This window comes from Corythoichthys intestinalis, chromosome 4 (genome assembly GCF_030265065.1).
Source record: "Corythoichthys intestinalis isolate RoL2023-P3 chromosome 4, ASM3026506v1, whole genome shotgun sequence".
NCBI lineage: Eukaryota > Metazoa > Chordata > Actinopteri > Syngnathiformes > Syngnathidae > Corythoichthys > Corythoichthys intestinalis.
Genome location: NC_080398.1, coordinates 40,721,640 through 40,737,812, shown reverse-complemented (window position 1 = coordinate 40,737,812; position 16,173 = coordinate 40,721,640). Strand labels below are relative to the sequence as shown.

The 16,173-nt window shown below is 36.4% G+C and overlaps 1 protein-coding gene across 1 annotated transcript in view; it reads left to right on the top strand.

Annotated features, from left to right (window-relative positions):
- The window catches only part of LOC130915257 (cathepsin K-like), a 36,324-nt gene that overhangs the window by 15,328 nt on the left and 4,823 nt on the right, over positions 1-16,173 (top strand). The window contains exons 2-5 of the mRNA XM_057835163.1: positions 7,040-7,176; positions 7,296-7,422; positions 14,084-14,206; positions 14,278-14,430. Of these exons, the coding sequence (XP_057691146.1) occupies positions 7,297-7,422; positions 14,084-14,206; positions 14,278-14,430 (402 nt within the window). The 5' untranslated portion in view covers positions 7,040-7,176; position 7,296. The remainder of the gene's footprint in view (positions 1-7,039; positions 7,177-7,295; positions 7,423-14,083; positions 14,207-14,277; positions 14,431-16,173) is intronic.

The following is a 16,173-nucleotide window of genomic DNA, read 5'->3' as shown; positions in this document are numbered from 1 at the left end:
TTCCTGAGTGATGCATTCATTGCCTAGACTGTTGGTGCGGGGAACTTCCCATGATGCATCTCTTGCTTCCTTTCCATCAGGCGCTACTTTATCATTTTTGTAGTATAAATGTCCATCAGTGAAACATGAGTCATTTGGGATGTTTTTCCCGAATCTGAGGTCAAGGGGGCAAAAAGGCGAGCGGCCGTAATCCGCCCGAGTCCGAACAAGCCTTAAACCCTCTTTGGTGTCTGCGGCCGTCGTTAATCTGGCTGCCGGGGAAAAGCGCCGTCGGTAAAGCTTACGTAAAGTCCCCGGCGACCGCTCCTATGGATCGAGATGGTATATGGATGACTTTTGAGTGATGTAAGAGGGATCCCGGTACTCGGAGAGAGGGAGTCCGGCACGGCTCGGCCTCTCGCTTAGGAACAGGAAGCAGATTGCAAAGTAAGGAAGATGAGGAAATTGCACCTGATCTTTCCATCTGGATAAGACAGTCACAGGGTCAGAACAGGAAGTAGTTTTTGGGACATGATAAAAAGAATAACATGAATGAACCCTGTTTTTTCACCTCTTTTATCAACACCGTCGTTTTGGGGCTTTTTGAAGAAACTTCGGACACTCAGTTGCCTTGACATTTTTCAGAGTAAGGCCAACGACGTCATGCATCTGTTATGAACGGCAAGCCGTTAATGTGGATCCAAAACACAAACCAGGAGATCAGTAGAGTAAATGTTTGTATTTAATAAGTACAACAAAGGGAGCACGCTAACAAACGCGAGTTTAACAAGAACAACTAAGAGAGCACGCTAACAAACGCGAGTTTAACAAGAACAACTAAGAGAGCACGCTAACAAACGCGAGTTTAACAAGAACAACTAAGAGAGCACGTTAACAAACGCGAGTTTAACAAGTGCAACCAAGAGAGCACGCTAGAATGCATGAATATAACAGAGTACAAGAATCTAACTACAATGCCCAAAAGAGCACTAACGTAAAGATGACCAAACCAAAATACAACCGTAGAACGTCGGGAAACTCGAAGGCTGACGATGAACACACAGGCGGTAAGCAAGGCAAGTAGCAAGCAATAATCCGACACTTGCAGATGGTGACAGGCTTCCTTAAATATTGAGCCTTCCTAATGCAGCACAGGTGTGTCACGTTACCCCGCCCAGCTGGCTCAATCAGGTGCTGAATACAGGAAAATGAACTGAGAATACAAACAATCATGACAGCATCAAGAGAGACAATAGCTAATTAATATGCTCACTCGCCACCCTGTGGTCTGGGGTATGAATTGCGTCCTGTCAAAATGACAGATGGACTTCAGTTTTTTCCATCACCGTTTTAAAAAATCGGTCAACGACGGAAAATATTCGGTTAATGCGACCCCTGGTAAGAGCAAACCCTCATGAATGCCTGCTCCTGATTATCATTTTTGGGCCAGCCAGACTTTCTATGCTTTGCCTCTGAGTTGTTCTGGAACTGTAGTTGTGGTAATTTCCCAGTCCGGAAATTAATACTGCATGTGTGATGGTAAACACTATCCGGAGCATGTAGATCACGGGCATAAAATTCAATTCTGCCCTTGACGGTGATGGCCCATTCATCGGAGCGACTCTCACAATACTCAAGAATGTACTTGACGAATGTATCTGTCTTAACATAGCTGAAGTCTGCACTTCCATGTGTCACTGTAACCCAGTGCTTCTCAATTATTTTCTGTAATGCCCCCCCCAATGGAAGACGTAAATGTTTTGCGCCCCCCTAACTCTCTGCCTCCACTGTAAATGTCGTATCATTTTTCAATAAGATTGTTATTATAATCACTACACCTCTGAATAACATTGTGTCCTTTTTAATATTAAAGAAAAAACTTAATATAGATCAACTTACAATAAAATACAATATGACTTTACTAACATTGTTTTGTTTTTAACAGAAAAGACTTCAAGCACATCAATTTGCCTATATTAAACAAACAAAATCACTTCCAAACTGTAAAAAATACACTCAAGGCACATTTGTTGACCGTTTGATACTGAAAAATAAAATTGAGTAAAATAAAAAAAATATTATAAATTCAAATTGATTAGCAACATTAACTCTTGAGGAGTAAATTATTACTTAATACTTAATTAAATACTTAATTATTGATAATAAATCATCCATATATGTGTTTTTTAATATAGACCAAAAATGGCTAAGATTACAACAAGAAATGAGAAAATGTGAACAATTTTTAAATATTTAAAAAATAAAAAAAATATTGTAAATGGAGAAAAAAAGGGAATCATTAAAAATAAAACTGGAATTTATTCTTTTTAAAAATTCTTTAAATTTTTCAAGTTTTTTATTCTAATTTTTTTAATGTCCAATTTTCTATATATATATATTTTTTTACATCTCACACCTGTTTTTTTTTTTTGTTTTTTTTTTTTTTTAAATTTAATTTAGACCTATTTTTTTTTAAATTGGACAATTTTCATCCATAATAATTTCTGATTCATATTCATTTTTTTCCCATTTAATTTTATTTTAATTAAATTGAGATGTCTAATGTCTTTATGTGACCCCACCATTTGAGAAGTACTGCTGTAACCCCACAAAATAAACAGTCGGTTTGGCTGTTGAAGGGACCAGTTGTTACTCTGGCACTTCTCGTTGGGGGCTCTACTTTGGTTTTGTTTTGCCTTTGAATGTTTTTGGGATTTACATACTGTTGTCGACATTTTGAGTGTACTTTTTCACCAGCCGAAATGACTATTATCCCCTCTTTGGACACTTGCACTACTGATTCCATCAGCTCCCTTCTGACGTACTTCAACCATATCTGAAGCATCTTTTTTTTCTTCATGGCAGATTTTGCAAGCCTTTTTCCATCAAGAAAGAATAATAATAAAAAGGATGGACATTTTTTTATCATTAGTTTATATACCTTAAAATTGGTTATCATTTTAAAGGTTTCGTGAAATTAATATAGCAAAATATATAATTTCCATATTAACTAATTGTAAATCAGAGTCCTTGGTCCCAAAGATATAGGGTTAGACACAAAAAGTTAGGCTATTTTAATGTTTTTTTGACCATCTTGGATGCCATCTTGAAAATAACATCTTTCCAGTGGTCATATTTTGGTAAACTTTTGATATGTTATTAAGTACACCTAATACTACAAAAAACAGTTGAGAACCTTTTGTTGCAATATTTTTAGGGTTAGGTGCCTTTTTTTCATAACTGCGCCCGTCTAAAATAAACATGCTTTTTCGTGTCACTTTTTCGTGTGATAACATACTTTTGCTATACAGTACTTTTATTACGGTCTTTAAAAAAATGCATTAACACGTATACCTGATCAACTGTCCACTAGCCCAGTTTTGCGTGTTGGTTGATGTGTCAGCACACACATGACCAAAGCAGGCCATTTTTCTTGTATATTTAGACATGATCATATACAAATGACTCATGTTGTGAGGAAGTGCCAACCATAGCTTGCGGTCTCCATTTTGTCTTCCTTCTATAAATGTGTTTCCTTTACGTGATGACCACCTGAGGACATGAATCGGCTGACATTGTCGCATATACGTTTAATGGATGACCAATTGCGTACGCCATTAATTGAGATCCGATGTGAAGTTAATATTTCACCGATCCGCGCACAATTATGTGATTATTTCTATTCATCTATCTATACAAGGGGCACAAAAACAAAAAAGTCTTGAGGGATGGAAGGTTACCATGAGAAAAACTATGAGAAAAATCCCAGGCTCGGAAGGAAATCTGCTGCATTTTAAAGGTTGTTTTTTTCACCTCAGAAGTTCTTGCGACTAGCTGGGATAGGCACCAGCACCCCCACGACTTTCGCTCTTCATAACATCATTGAAAAAATATATGTGGGTCAGTCACTTCCTAAAATTTCGATTCATTTTTTAATTAAAAAATACTATATTTTAATTGAGGCAGTGGGTTTTGACTTAAAAACAAAACATAAAACCCGATATTAGGAGAATTTTACATACACAATGTTGTATTGCTTTCACTCTGTTGTGTAATTAGCTGATAAAAAAAATGCCTTCCTAGTGTGCCATATTGTACGATGACGTGTTATAGCAGAACAATTAAAATATATAGCTATGAGAATAAAGTAGTTATATTTACAAGATTAAAGTTGCAATACTGTTATATTAACAAAGTTATAACGTCATGTCAATTTACGTAATATTACAAGAAACAATTGTACGTAATATTACGAGATTAAAGTCGCAATACTACGTTACCTTTATGTAATATTATTAAGAGACCAAAGTTGTAATGTTAGTCATTTTACGTAATATTATGATATTAAAGTCGCAATACTACGTTCACGTAATATTATTACGAGACCAGAGTTGTCATGTTATGTCATTTTACGTAATTGTATGAAAATAAAGTCGTAATTTTACAAGATTGAAGTCGCAATACTACGTTAATTTAACGTAATATTATGAGATTAAAGTGGCAATACTACGTTCACGTATTATCATTACGAGACCAGAGTTGTCATGTTATGTCATTTTACATAATTATATGAAAATGAAGTCGTAATTTTACAAGATTAAAGTCGCAATACTATGTAATATGTAATATTAACCAAGTCATAACGTCATGTCAATTTACGTAATCTTACGAGAAACAATTTTATGTAATATTATGAGATTAAAGTCGCAATACTACGTTAACTTTACGTAATATTATTACGAGACCAGAGTTGTCATGTTATGCCATTCACGTAATTTTATGAGCTTTGAATTGTAATAAAGTTGTTACAATTATATGTAACTTTACGAGGAGAAAAAGTCATATTACGAGGTTAAAGTCACAATACTACGTTAATTAAACGTAATATTATGAGATTAAAGTCGCAATACTACGTTCACGTAATATTATTACGAGACCAGAGTTGTCATGTTATGTCATTTTACGTAATTATATGAAAATAAAGTCGTAATTTTACAAGATTAAAGTCGCAATACTATGTAATATGTAATATTAACAAAGTCATAACGTCATGTCAATTTACGTAATATTACGAGAAACAATTTTACGTAACATTATGAGCTTAAAGTCACAATACTACGTTAACTATATGTAATATTATTACGAGACCAGAGTTGTCATGTTATGCCATTTCACGTAATTTTATGAGATTTAAATCGTAATAAAGTTGTTATAATTTTACGTAACGTTACGAGGAGAAAGTCATATTACGAAATTAATGTCACAATATTACGTTAATTTTACATAATATTATTACGAGACCGAGTTGCAGTATTATGTCATTTTACCTAATATTAAGAGATTAAAGCTGTAATACTTCATAACATTACAGGACTAAAGTCATATCAAGAGATTAAAGTCGTAATACTACGTTAACTTTACGTAATTATTATTACAAAAACAAAGTTGTAATGTTATGTCATTTTACTTAATATTACAAGATTAAAGTCGTAATACTTCGTAACATAACAACAATAAAGTTGTAATTTTACGTCATATAACAAGCAAAATATCACGAGATTAAAGTCGCAATATTATGTTAACGTTACATAATATTAGTACGCGACCAAAATCGTCATGTTATGTCATTGTACGTAATATTATGACATTAGTCGTAATACTTCGTAAATTTACAAGAATAAACTTGTAATTTTACGTAACATTACGAGGAGAAAGTCATAATATTACGAGATTAAAGTCACAATACTACGTTAACGTTTTGTAATATTATCACGGGACAAAATTCGTCATGTTATGTCATTTTACGTAATATCATGACATAAAAGTCGTAATACTTCGTAACATTACAAGAATAAAGTTGTAATTTTACATAACATCACAAGAAGAAAAAGTCATAATTGCACGAGATTAAAGTCGCAATACTACGTAAACATTATATAATATTATTACGAGACCAAAGTCGTCATGTTATGTCATTGTACGTAATATTATGACATTAGTCGTAATACTTCGTAAATTTACAAGAATAAACTTGTAATTTTACGTAACATTACGAGGAGAAAGTCATAATATTACGAGATTAAAGTCACAATACTACGTTAACGTTTTGTAATATTATCACGGGACAAAATTCGTCATGTTATGTCATTTTATTATGACATTAAAGTCGTAATACTTCGTAACGTTACTAGGATAAAGTTGTAATTTTACGTAACGTTACGAGGAGAAAAAGTCATAGTATTAAGAGATTAAAGTCTCAATACTACGTTAACGCTACATAATATAAATACAAGACCAAAGTCATCATGTTATGTCATTTTACGTAGTCATTTTACGTAATATTATGACATTCATGTCGTAATACTTCGTAATATTACAAGTATAAAGTTGTAATTTTACTTAACGTTACGTGGAGAAAAAGTCATAATATTATGAGATTAAAGTCGCAATACAACGTTAACGCAATATTATTGCGAGACCAAAGTCATTTATGTCATTTTACGTATTATTACGAGAAAAAACTTGCATTGCCACGTAACATTAGAATAAAGCGTAATTTTTGCATAATATTATGAGATTAAAGTCCTTATATTACATATATTTACCTAATATAGATTGACGCAGTGCCGCTAATTTAGCTAAATTAGCAATTGCATACTTTACGTAGTAATATTACTTTTTTCTCTTAGTATTAGAATGTCTGGTTTAATTCTCTGAGTAATGCAACTTTAATTTCGTAATATTATAGAGTTATCTCGTAATATGACTCCATTTTCATAGTCCTTTTTTTCCCCTTAAGCCCTAATGCTTCGTCGCAGTTGTACTTCAAGCAAATTCAGTTTTATATTTAATTGCAAAGTACTGCATGTTCTTCAGTCGGAGCCATCAAAAATCCGGCAACAGACCAAAGTAGGAAGAGGAAATCACGATGCGTTCTTAATTCAATCCTGCTTGTGTTTTTCCAGCCGTGTCAGGAGACTTCCTGAATAATGAAGTGACATCACGCCGGTTCTCCGAGTGAAACCAGATGTCTCTCAGTCTTTTTTGTTCCTCTGCACAGCTCCTCCCCAGACCCTCAACCACTTTTTGGACTTCCCCAAAATTCCAGTATATATAAACCACACGCTGACCTACTTGTGCATTGGATCCGCCTGGCGTCAAAACAACACTATTCGAGCAAACCTCTAAACTTTTAAGGTACAGAAACCTTTTACCCTGTAATTCTGACTTTAAAGTTCTTTTTCTGATCGACAAGAGTTGTTTTTTGTACTACTAGGATGAAGATTCTACTTTGTTTTGATGTGGGTTTTTTGCAGAATGTGGCTGAGTTTTGTTAGCGTGTCGCTGCTGGCCGTTTCGGCCTTGGCCCATCTGGATCAGGTGACCTTGGACAGCCAATGGGAGCAGTGGAAGATCACACATAGGCGGGAATACAACGGCATGGTCAGTGTTTCCAGACAGATGTGTGTCGCCAAATTACCAAGTAATACTTTCTTATGACATTTTTGACCATAACGGCTAATAATGGTGTTAGAGTATAAAGGCATTTCTCACGGCGTTATTTTTTTCAGTAGTGAGTCATTTAATAAATTACTTTTCCCATCTTCCCAACGTAGTTACCGTTACCGAGGATGTGAAGGTGCGCATTAGTGCATTACTACAATTTGGTTGAATGATGCGCAAGTTGTCTGATTTTGTCACAAATCCGCCTGCATGCCTTCCCTGGAAAGTGCAGAACGGGAGTGGGGTGTAGGGAAAGGGGTGGTGACGCCGTTGCGAATGCGATGATGTTTGGCTAGGTGGCTCGGAGTGTTAGCATAGCATTCGCGTTCTCGTTAGCATTAACATTTAACATGGCGAACGTCATCTAAAACTCTCGGGCAACTTTTTTTTTTTTTTTAACATACAATTCGTGGCTTCCAGGTGGGTACAATTCAGTGTGTAGTTTTCCTGCTGAGTGTGCATTATCATCAGCAAGTTGGCGTTGTCCTTGTAGATGCTACAATATGTGCTCGCCTGTCAATGTTCAGTTCAAACAGTTGGAAACCTTTATTTATTGATTTATTTATGGACTAAAACTTTTTAATTTTTCTGGTGAAAACATTTTGAGTATGCGTCAACTAAACCTAGACGAAGACGAACACATTTTGAAATACAGTGGTATGAAAAAGTATCTGAACCTTTTGGAATTTCTCACATTTCTGCATAAAATCACCATCAAATGTGATCTGATCTTTGTCAAAATCACACAGATGACAAAACAGTGTCTACTTTAACTAAAACCACACAAAAATGTATAGGTTTTCATATTTGAATGAGGATAGTATGCAAACAATGACAGAAGAGGGAAAATTTGTAAGTGAACCATCACATTTAATATTTTTTGGCACCCCCCCTTTGGCAGCAATAACTTCAACCAGACGCTGCCTGTAGCTGCAGATCAGTCTGGGACATCAATCAGGACAAATCTTGGCCCATTTTTCTCTCTAAAACTGCTAGAGTTCAGTCAGATTCCTGGGATGTCTGGCATGAATCGCTGTCTTTAGGTCATGCCACAGCATCTCATTGGGGTTCAAGTCTGGACTTTGACTTGGCCACTCCAGAACGTGTATTTTGTTCTTCTGAAACCATTCTGAAGTTGAGTTACTTCTGTGTTTCGGATCATTGTCTTGTTGCAGCATCTATCTTCTTTTTAGCTTCAACTGTCTGACAGACGGCATCAAGTTTTCCTGCAAAACATCCTGATAAACTTTTGAATTCTTCTTACATTAATGATTGCAAGTTGTCCATGCCCCGAGGGAGCAAAACAGCCCCAAATCATGATAATCCCTCCACCATCCTTGACGATGGGGATGAGATGTTGATGTTGGTGAGATGTTCCATTTTTCCTCCACACAAGACGTTGTGTGTTACTCCCAAACAATTCAACTTTGGTTTCATCAGACCACAAAATATTATGCCAAAACTTCTGTGGAGTGTCCAAGTGCCTTTTTGCGAACATTAAACGAGCAACAATGTTGTTTTTTTTTCTTCTAGACAGCAGTAGAGTGGAGTCCTCCCATGAACACAATTTCTGGCCACGATTTTACATATAGTTGATGTGTGCACGGAGATATTGGACTGTGCCAGCATTTCTGTAAGTCTTTAGCAGACACTCTAGGGTTGTTTTTTTACCTCTCTGAGTATTCTGCGCTGAACTCTTGGCGTCATCTTTGGTGGACGGCCACTCTTTGGGAGAGAAGCAACAGTCCCAAACTCTCTCCATTTGTAGACAACTTCTCTGACTGTCAATTGATGAACATCTAGACTTTTAGAGATGGTTTTGTATCCTTTCCCAGCTTTATACAAATCAACAATCCTTGATCGCAGGACTTCAGACAGCTTTTTTGAACGACCTATGATGCCCATCAGACAATGCTTCTCATCAAGACATTACTTACCAGAGGTGTGTTTTATAGTGGGTAGGGCATATTTAAACCACTCGTCAGTGATTGGGCACACACCTGACTTAAATTGTTTAGTAAAAAAAAATTCAGTTGCTCTTTGAGTCTCCTTAGGCAGAGGGTTCACTAAGGCTACGTTCATACTACAGGTCTTAATGCACGAATCCGATTTTTTGTCATATCCGTTTTTTTGGCGTGCCCGTTTAGACTGCCTTTATCCATTGAGACCGTTCAAGTATTACGCATGCGCACTAATTCGCGGTCCGACACGCGCTGAGCAAGACGACCCGCATGCGCAGAAGCATCAAAACAAATGACACACGTCATCCGTCATTCCAGGGATATCATATTTTGCTTTTCAAAAGGAGGACACAAATAACAGACATAAATAATCCCCGTTTAGGCTTATATTCAAAGTTTATATGGATCGATAGCATGCACGCACGGTCCGTGCACGTCACACACACAAACGGGCAGTTTGCCCCGACCTCGGCCGTGTAGGCGATGTTGAAATATTGCTCACTTGGAGCAGAGAGAAAACTGAGCATTCTCAGGCTTATCCTCAACCCATTTTTATTTTTTATGACTGTTGTCAAGCTCAGCCCTTCCCCAAAAGCCATGTTCACTGCAAGCTAGGCGCTAATAACGCACAGCGGCACCGCTACGGTAAGCGTCTCTCTCGCTATTTGATGACGTAATTGCTGCATGAAATCCGATTTGGGAGAGTGGACAGTACAGACCGCCGCGACAGTCTGGAAAAATGTGGCCCAGATCGGATTTGAAGCACATACGAAAGTGACCCAGATCGGATTTGAATTGGTCCAGTTCTATGCGACTTGTCACGTTCAGACCGTCAAGTTAATGCCTGACTCGAGTCGGAAAAACGCGAAAAAATCGGATTCGTGCATTAAGACCTGTAGTATGTACGTAGCCTTATTTATTTTCCCCTTTCTGTCATTGTTTGCATGCTATCTTCATTAAAATATGAAAACCTATAAATGTTTGGGTGGTTTTGGTTAAAGCGGACACTGTTTTTTTCATCTGTGTGATTTTGACAAAGATCAGATCACATTTGATGGTGACTTTATGCAGAAATGTGAGAAATTCTAAAAGGTTTAGTTACTTTTTCATACCACTGTAACTAAAATTGCACCGATAAGTGATTTAAAACAAAAGACTAATACGAAAATAAGAAGCAATGCAAAAAAACCCACTTATGTTGATAATGACTTTGAAAGTGGAACGTTAGCAGCGAAACGTCAAATTGATTGGATGTCTACTAGTGACTATTTGGGTTACTTAGTAGGAAGTGACCCGGGAATTTCCACAACTGAATAGGAAGTTACTTAGGCCCTAAAATAAACATGAAGTGACCTATAAATACCCCACAAAACCGGGAAAATTGGCTGCAAATGCTCTGTTTCAGTGCCATTGACAGCACTAGACGTCCAAACTGTTTTTGCCAAACTGTTTTTGACCCTCTCAGTCAAAATAGATGCATTGATTTGGCACCGATAGACAACGGAAAACCAGAGATATGATAGTTTTCATTTCATATTTTCTCCAATAAAGGGCACTCATGCTCTTTGGTTAGATGATGTTTCATTTCTGTAGATTTTTGAAGGCGGAATTTGATGATTTTTGTAAATTTTGGGGTGGCGAATATGGTCATCTGATAGGTTAAGTACGGTTCAACAGTTCATGTGCGAATACTTTTTTAATTGTACTTGAGTGAATTTTTTTATGACTACTTTTCCTCTTACTTTGAAGTAACAGTACTCTTACTTAAGTAAACGTTTTGGCTACTCTACCCACTTCTGTGCAGTTGTATACTGTACATATTATCTCAAAATTAAAGTCATAATGTTACCAACGTTCATTCAGACCGAGCGGTCAAAATGGATTGGATGTCTAGCACTGCCAATGGCAAATAATGTGTTCAATGAGTATACTTGTACATGAGTGAAATTTGTAGTTTAGTTTTGTGTCAATGTCACACATTTGGCGAGTTTTGTGGCACTGAAGAGGGTGGATGTCCCGAGACCGCAAAGTGATCTGCTTTTAATCGTCCTGATTAAAGAAACCAGGCTGCGCCGTCGAAGAGCCGTTTGTGGCTAATTAAAATGGCAGTTTGACCTATTTGCACAGATGGATGACTTTCAATTTGTCGGATTTACTTTCTCTGCTCTGCTTAAGTTATCTGTGACTTTTTTTTTCATCAATATGTTAAGACAAGTTTACTTTATTAGGTACAGTACATAAGTTAATTATTGAAGAATGATATGAGATACTACTTCAAACCAAAATGGCTGATTTCCTGTTCAATTTAGAGCTTGGGTCCTTGAGACTTTTTCGAGAGTCTTGCTATGGTAGACATGATCGTCCAATTTTGTGTTGATTGGTGCAACAGGAGTCAGGTTCTGATTTTTTTTTTTTTTTTCAAAAGTGGTATTTGCCATGTGGCAAAACGGATTTTGCCATGTGGCTTTTTTTTTTTGCCATGTGGCAAAAGGAATTTTGCCATGTGGCATTTTATTGCCATGTGGCAAAATGGGTTTTGTCCTATGGCATTTTCGTTTTTGCCATGTGGCAAAAAGGATTTTGCCAAATGGCATTTTTTTGCCATGTGGCAAATTTGATTTTGCCATGTGGCATTTTTTGTTGTAATCTGACAAAATGGATTTTGCCAAATGGCATTTTTTTGCCATGTGGCAAAATTGATTTTGCCATGTGGCATTTTCTGTTGCAATGTGACAAAATGGATTTTGCCATGTGGCAAAATTTTTTTGCCCTGTAGCAAAATGGGTTTTGCCATATGGCATTTTTTTTTGTTGCAATGTGGCAAAAAGTATTTTGCCATGTGGCATTTTTTTTGCCATGTGGAAAAATGAATTTTGCCATTTGGCATTTGTATGCTATATGTACATGCTATATGCCATTTTTTTGGCCATGTGGCAAAATGGATTTTGCCATGTGGCATTTTTTGTTGCATTGAGACAAAATGGATTTTGCCATGTGGCAAAAAAAAAATTGCCTGTAGCAAAATGGGTTTTGCCATAAAGCATTTTTTTGCCATGCGGCAAAATGAATTTTGCCAAATGGCATTTTTTGCCATGTGGCAAAATAGATTTTGCCATGTTACACTTTTTGTTGCACTTAGGCAAAAAGGATTTTGCCATGTGGCATTTTTTTTTTTGCCTTGTGGCAAAATGGGTTTTGCCATTTGGCATTTTTTTTTGCCATGCGGCAAAATGGATTTTGCCAAATGGCATTTTTTGCCATGTGGCAAAATAGGTTTTGCCATGTGGTACTTTTTGTTGCAATTTGGCAAAAAGGATTTTGCCATGTGGCAAAAAAATTTGTGGCAAAATGGGTTTTGCCAAATTGATTTTTAGTTTGTGGCATTTTTTGAGGGGTATATGGTAGTTTTGCAGGCCATGCACATCCATGCCATTGACGGCCATGCACATCCAAATTTTCCATTCATTTTAAATGACAGAAAAACATTTTGCTGTGATTTTTGGCCATCCACTTACCATTATAGCGCATTGACATTCAACGGTCACCCAAGTCAGGCTATGCCATTGATGGCTATGCACGTCCAAATTTTCCATTCATATAAAATGGCAGAAAAACATCTGGTTGTGATTTATGACCATACATTTTACATTAGAGCGCATTGACATTCGACTGGCAACCAAGTCGGGGTATTTTGCCACTTGGCAAAAAGAATTCCACATGGCAAAATCCATTAAATAATCCACTTTTGGTTCTCAGCCCTGCTAGAGAGAATGGCCATAAATTATTTGCTTCAATTCAAAATGACTGACTTCCTGCCAAATTTAGGGCAAGGGTCCTTACGACTTTTAGACATGATCACGCAATTTTTTTTTTTTTTTTCGTGAATTACCAAAAGGACTTTTAAGTTAGCTGCTTTCAACCAAAATGGCTGAAATCCTGTCCAATTTAGGGCATGGGTCTTTGAGACTTTTTCGTGTGTCTTTAACTTTGTGTGTTTAACTATGTAACTATTTTTTTTTTTTTTTTGATTGAATGGTCCAACTGGAGTCGGGGGCTGATTATATTTTCTTTCTAATTTGCATGAATGATGAAAATGGCCCTAAATTGACTGCTTCAAACCAAACTGGATAACCTCCAGTTTCATCTTGAGACTTTGCATTCGATCATTTGGGCTACACTTTTTCGTATATATTAAATTTTATATTATTTTTGCCAGAGATGCCCACAGTGGCTCTGGCAGTTTCACCAAAAAGACGTTGCAAACAATAATAACATGACTCCGTGATACGGTCACATAACCACACAAGCTTGTTTTTGGCAGTCCTATGATCACGCTGGCGTGTTCAATCGTGCGGCGTCTTAAAGCGCTGAAAATAAAAAATAAACTACTTGACATAGAGCCGAGCGCTACCATCACCATTATTGGAATGCGCGGAGTTTTTTTTTAGAGTTAAGCTTTACTTTTTTTTTCAGCAATGTGAGATGGGGAACCCACTCTTTTGTCATGATAGCATAGATTTTCTTGAGAATATGAAACCACATTTGCAAAGGCATAGCAACCATATCAAATAGACACCGTTTGACGAGTGGGTGCCGCATACCAGCTGTGAATCACTCCGTGTCCTTTGACTACGTGTCAGGATGAAGAGAGCATCCGGCGGGCCATCTGGGAGAAGAACGCGCTGATGATCGAGGCCCACAACCAGGAAGCAGCGTTGGGCATGCACTCGTATGAGCTGGGCATGAACCACTTGGGCGACATGGTGAGGGAAACAGGAACATGTTAACAGACGTCATCCGAGTCAGGGGTTGAGACATTTTACTGTGTGTGCAGACGTCTGAAGAAGTAATGGAGAAGATGACGGGGTTGGAGATGCCCATGACGCGGGAACGCGGCTTCACCATGAGTCCCGAGGAGAAGGCCTACCCGTTGCCTAAGTCGGTGGACTACCGCAAGATGGGCATGGTGACGTCGGTCAAAGATCAGGTGTGTCATCAGCGACGCGTGATACCATGAATAGATTAATGACGTGAAGATTGCACAAACTAGCTTGATTGTGTTCTTCAAGATTATGTAATTTTTTAATAGATTTTTATTACTTTTAAATTTCAAGTTCACCCCCCCCCCCCAATAATCCATTTAAAAAATCAAATGTTTTGATATCTCAGGTTTTAAAATGCATTTGAATCAGGCAAAAAAAAAAAAAGTTTAATCAAATAGCAATGGGTGAATACATAAGTACTGTACATGAGAATACAAAAAAAAAAATTGGAAAATTCTCAGTTGAAATAATAAAGAAGTGGAATTTATTCATGCATTTTTATTTTCAATTTTTTTTTAACTCACTTTTAATTTGTATATTATATATTTGAATGAATTTTCCGTATTTTTGCTTCATTTTTTAATTATAGCATTTGCCAAAGTTGAGCTGTATTTCCTAATTTAATTTTCTATATTTAGATTTTTTTTTAATTAATACTAATTTTGTCTACTTATGTATTTTTCTTTAATACTTAATGTATATTTTTTAAATGTAAATTAGAGAACAAACTAATAGTAGTAAAATTCTGCCATCAAGTGGACAAATAAAGAACTCACATTGATGTTCTTGCAACTATATTTCGACTATTTATTTTTTAGTTGATCGGAATTGATTTAAAATTCGTTCTAACTAATAATTATTATTTTATAAATATAAATTCATCATTTGTCCAAATAATTTTAACGGTATTTCTGCAAGGTTTGTAAAAATGAATAAAAACCTAAGAAACATGAGTAAAATACAGTGTTTTTCAAGTTGGTGAAACTCTTCCACTCAGTGGTCAAACAGAAGAATGCATCATAATAAGGTTGACTCGTTTGAGAGAAGCAGTTGTAGATTTATTTGATGGTATCTTTCAATGCAATCCAAAAAGCTAACCAAAACGACCGGAATTCTCGCGGGCTCTCTTTCTTTTGACACCCTACAAAATACCGTTCACCCAAAAACACATTTTTTTAATTTATTTTTTTTGACAAAAAAAAAAAAGCGGAATTTTCGAAACGCTACTCGTCCTACAATTTTTGTCAGTCTCATTATTTATACATTTTTTTTTTTTTTAATCAGGATGCTCCGGGGCACAAATGTTCTGGTCAGTTTTTTGCAAAAAAACGTATGGTTCGGCCAAAACTTGCCAAAAACACAAGCATTCATTTCTATTGGCCCAAATTTCCCATTGATTTTCCAATGGCCTTATTCGCGATTCAAATGTCCATTCACTCCTACTGATTTCCAAACCAAGTGACCCGATATCAACAGGTAGTGACCCTGAAATGCTCCCAAATAAATAGAAACTTCACTTCCTGTACATATTGGATCACTTCCTGTTGATTTAGAGGTATTCGGGGTCACTTCCTGTTGAATTTGAGGCATTCCAGGTTCACTTACTGTAGGAATCGGGTCTTATCAGGTCTTTTGAGTTGGAAATTAATAGGAGTGAATTGTGCATTGAAATGAATGACAGGCAAATAGGTCCATTGGAAATCAATGGGAAATTTTGGCCATTAGGAATGAATGGGTATGTTTTTGGTTTAGCCAATTTTTTTTTTTTTTTTTTTTGCCAAAATTTGTTTTGGGCAAATGAATGGGTATATTTTTGGTTTGGCCACATTTTTGTCCGAACCAAAACATACTTATTCATTTGCCAAAATTGCCTGAGTAAGTTTTTGGTTTGACCAAAATTTGTTTTT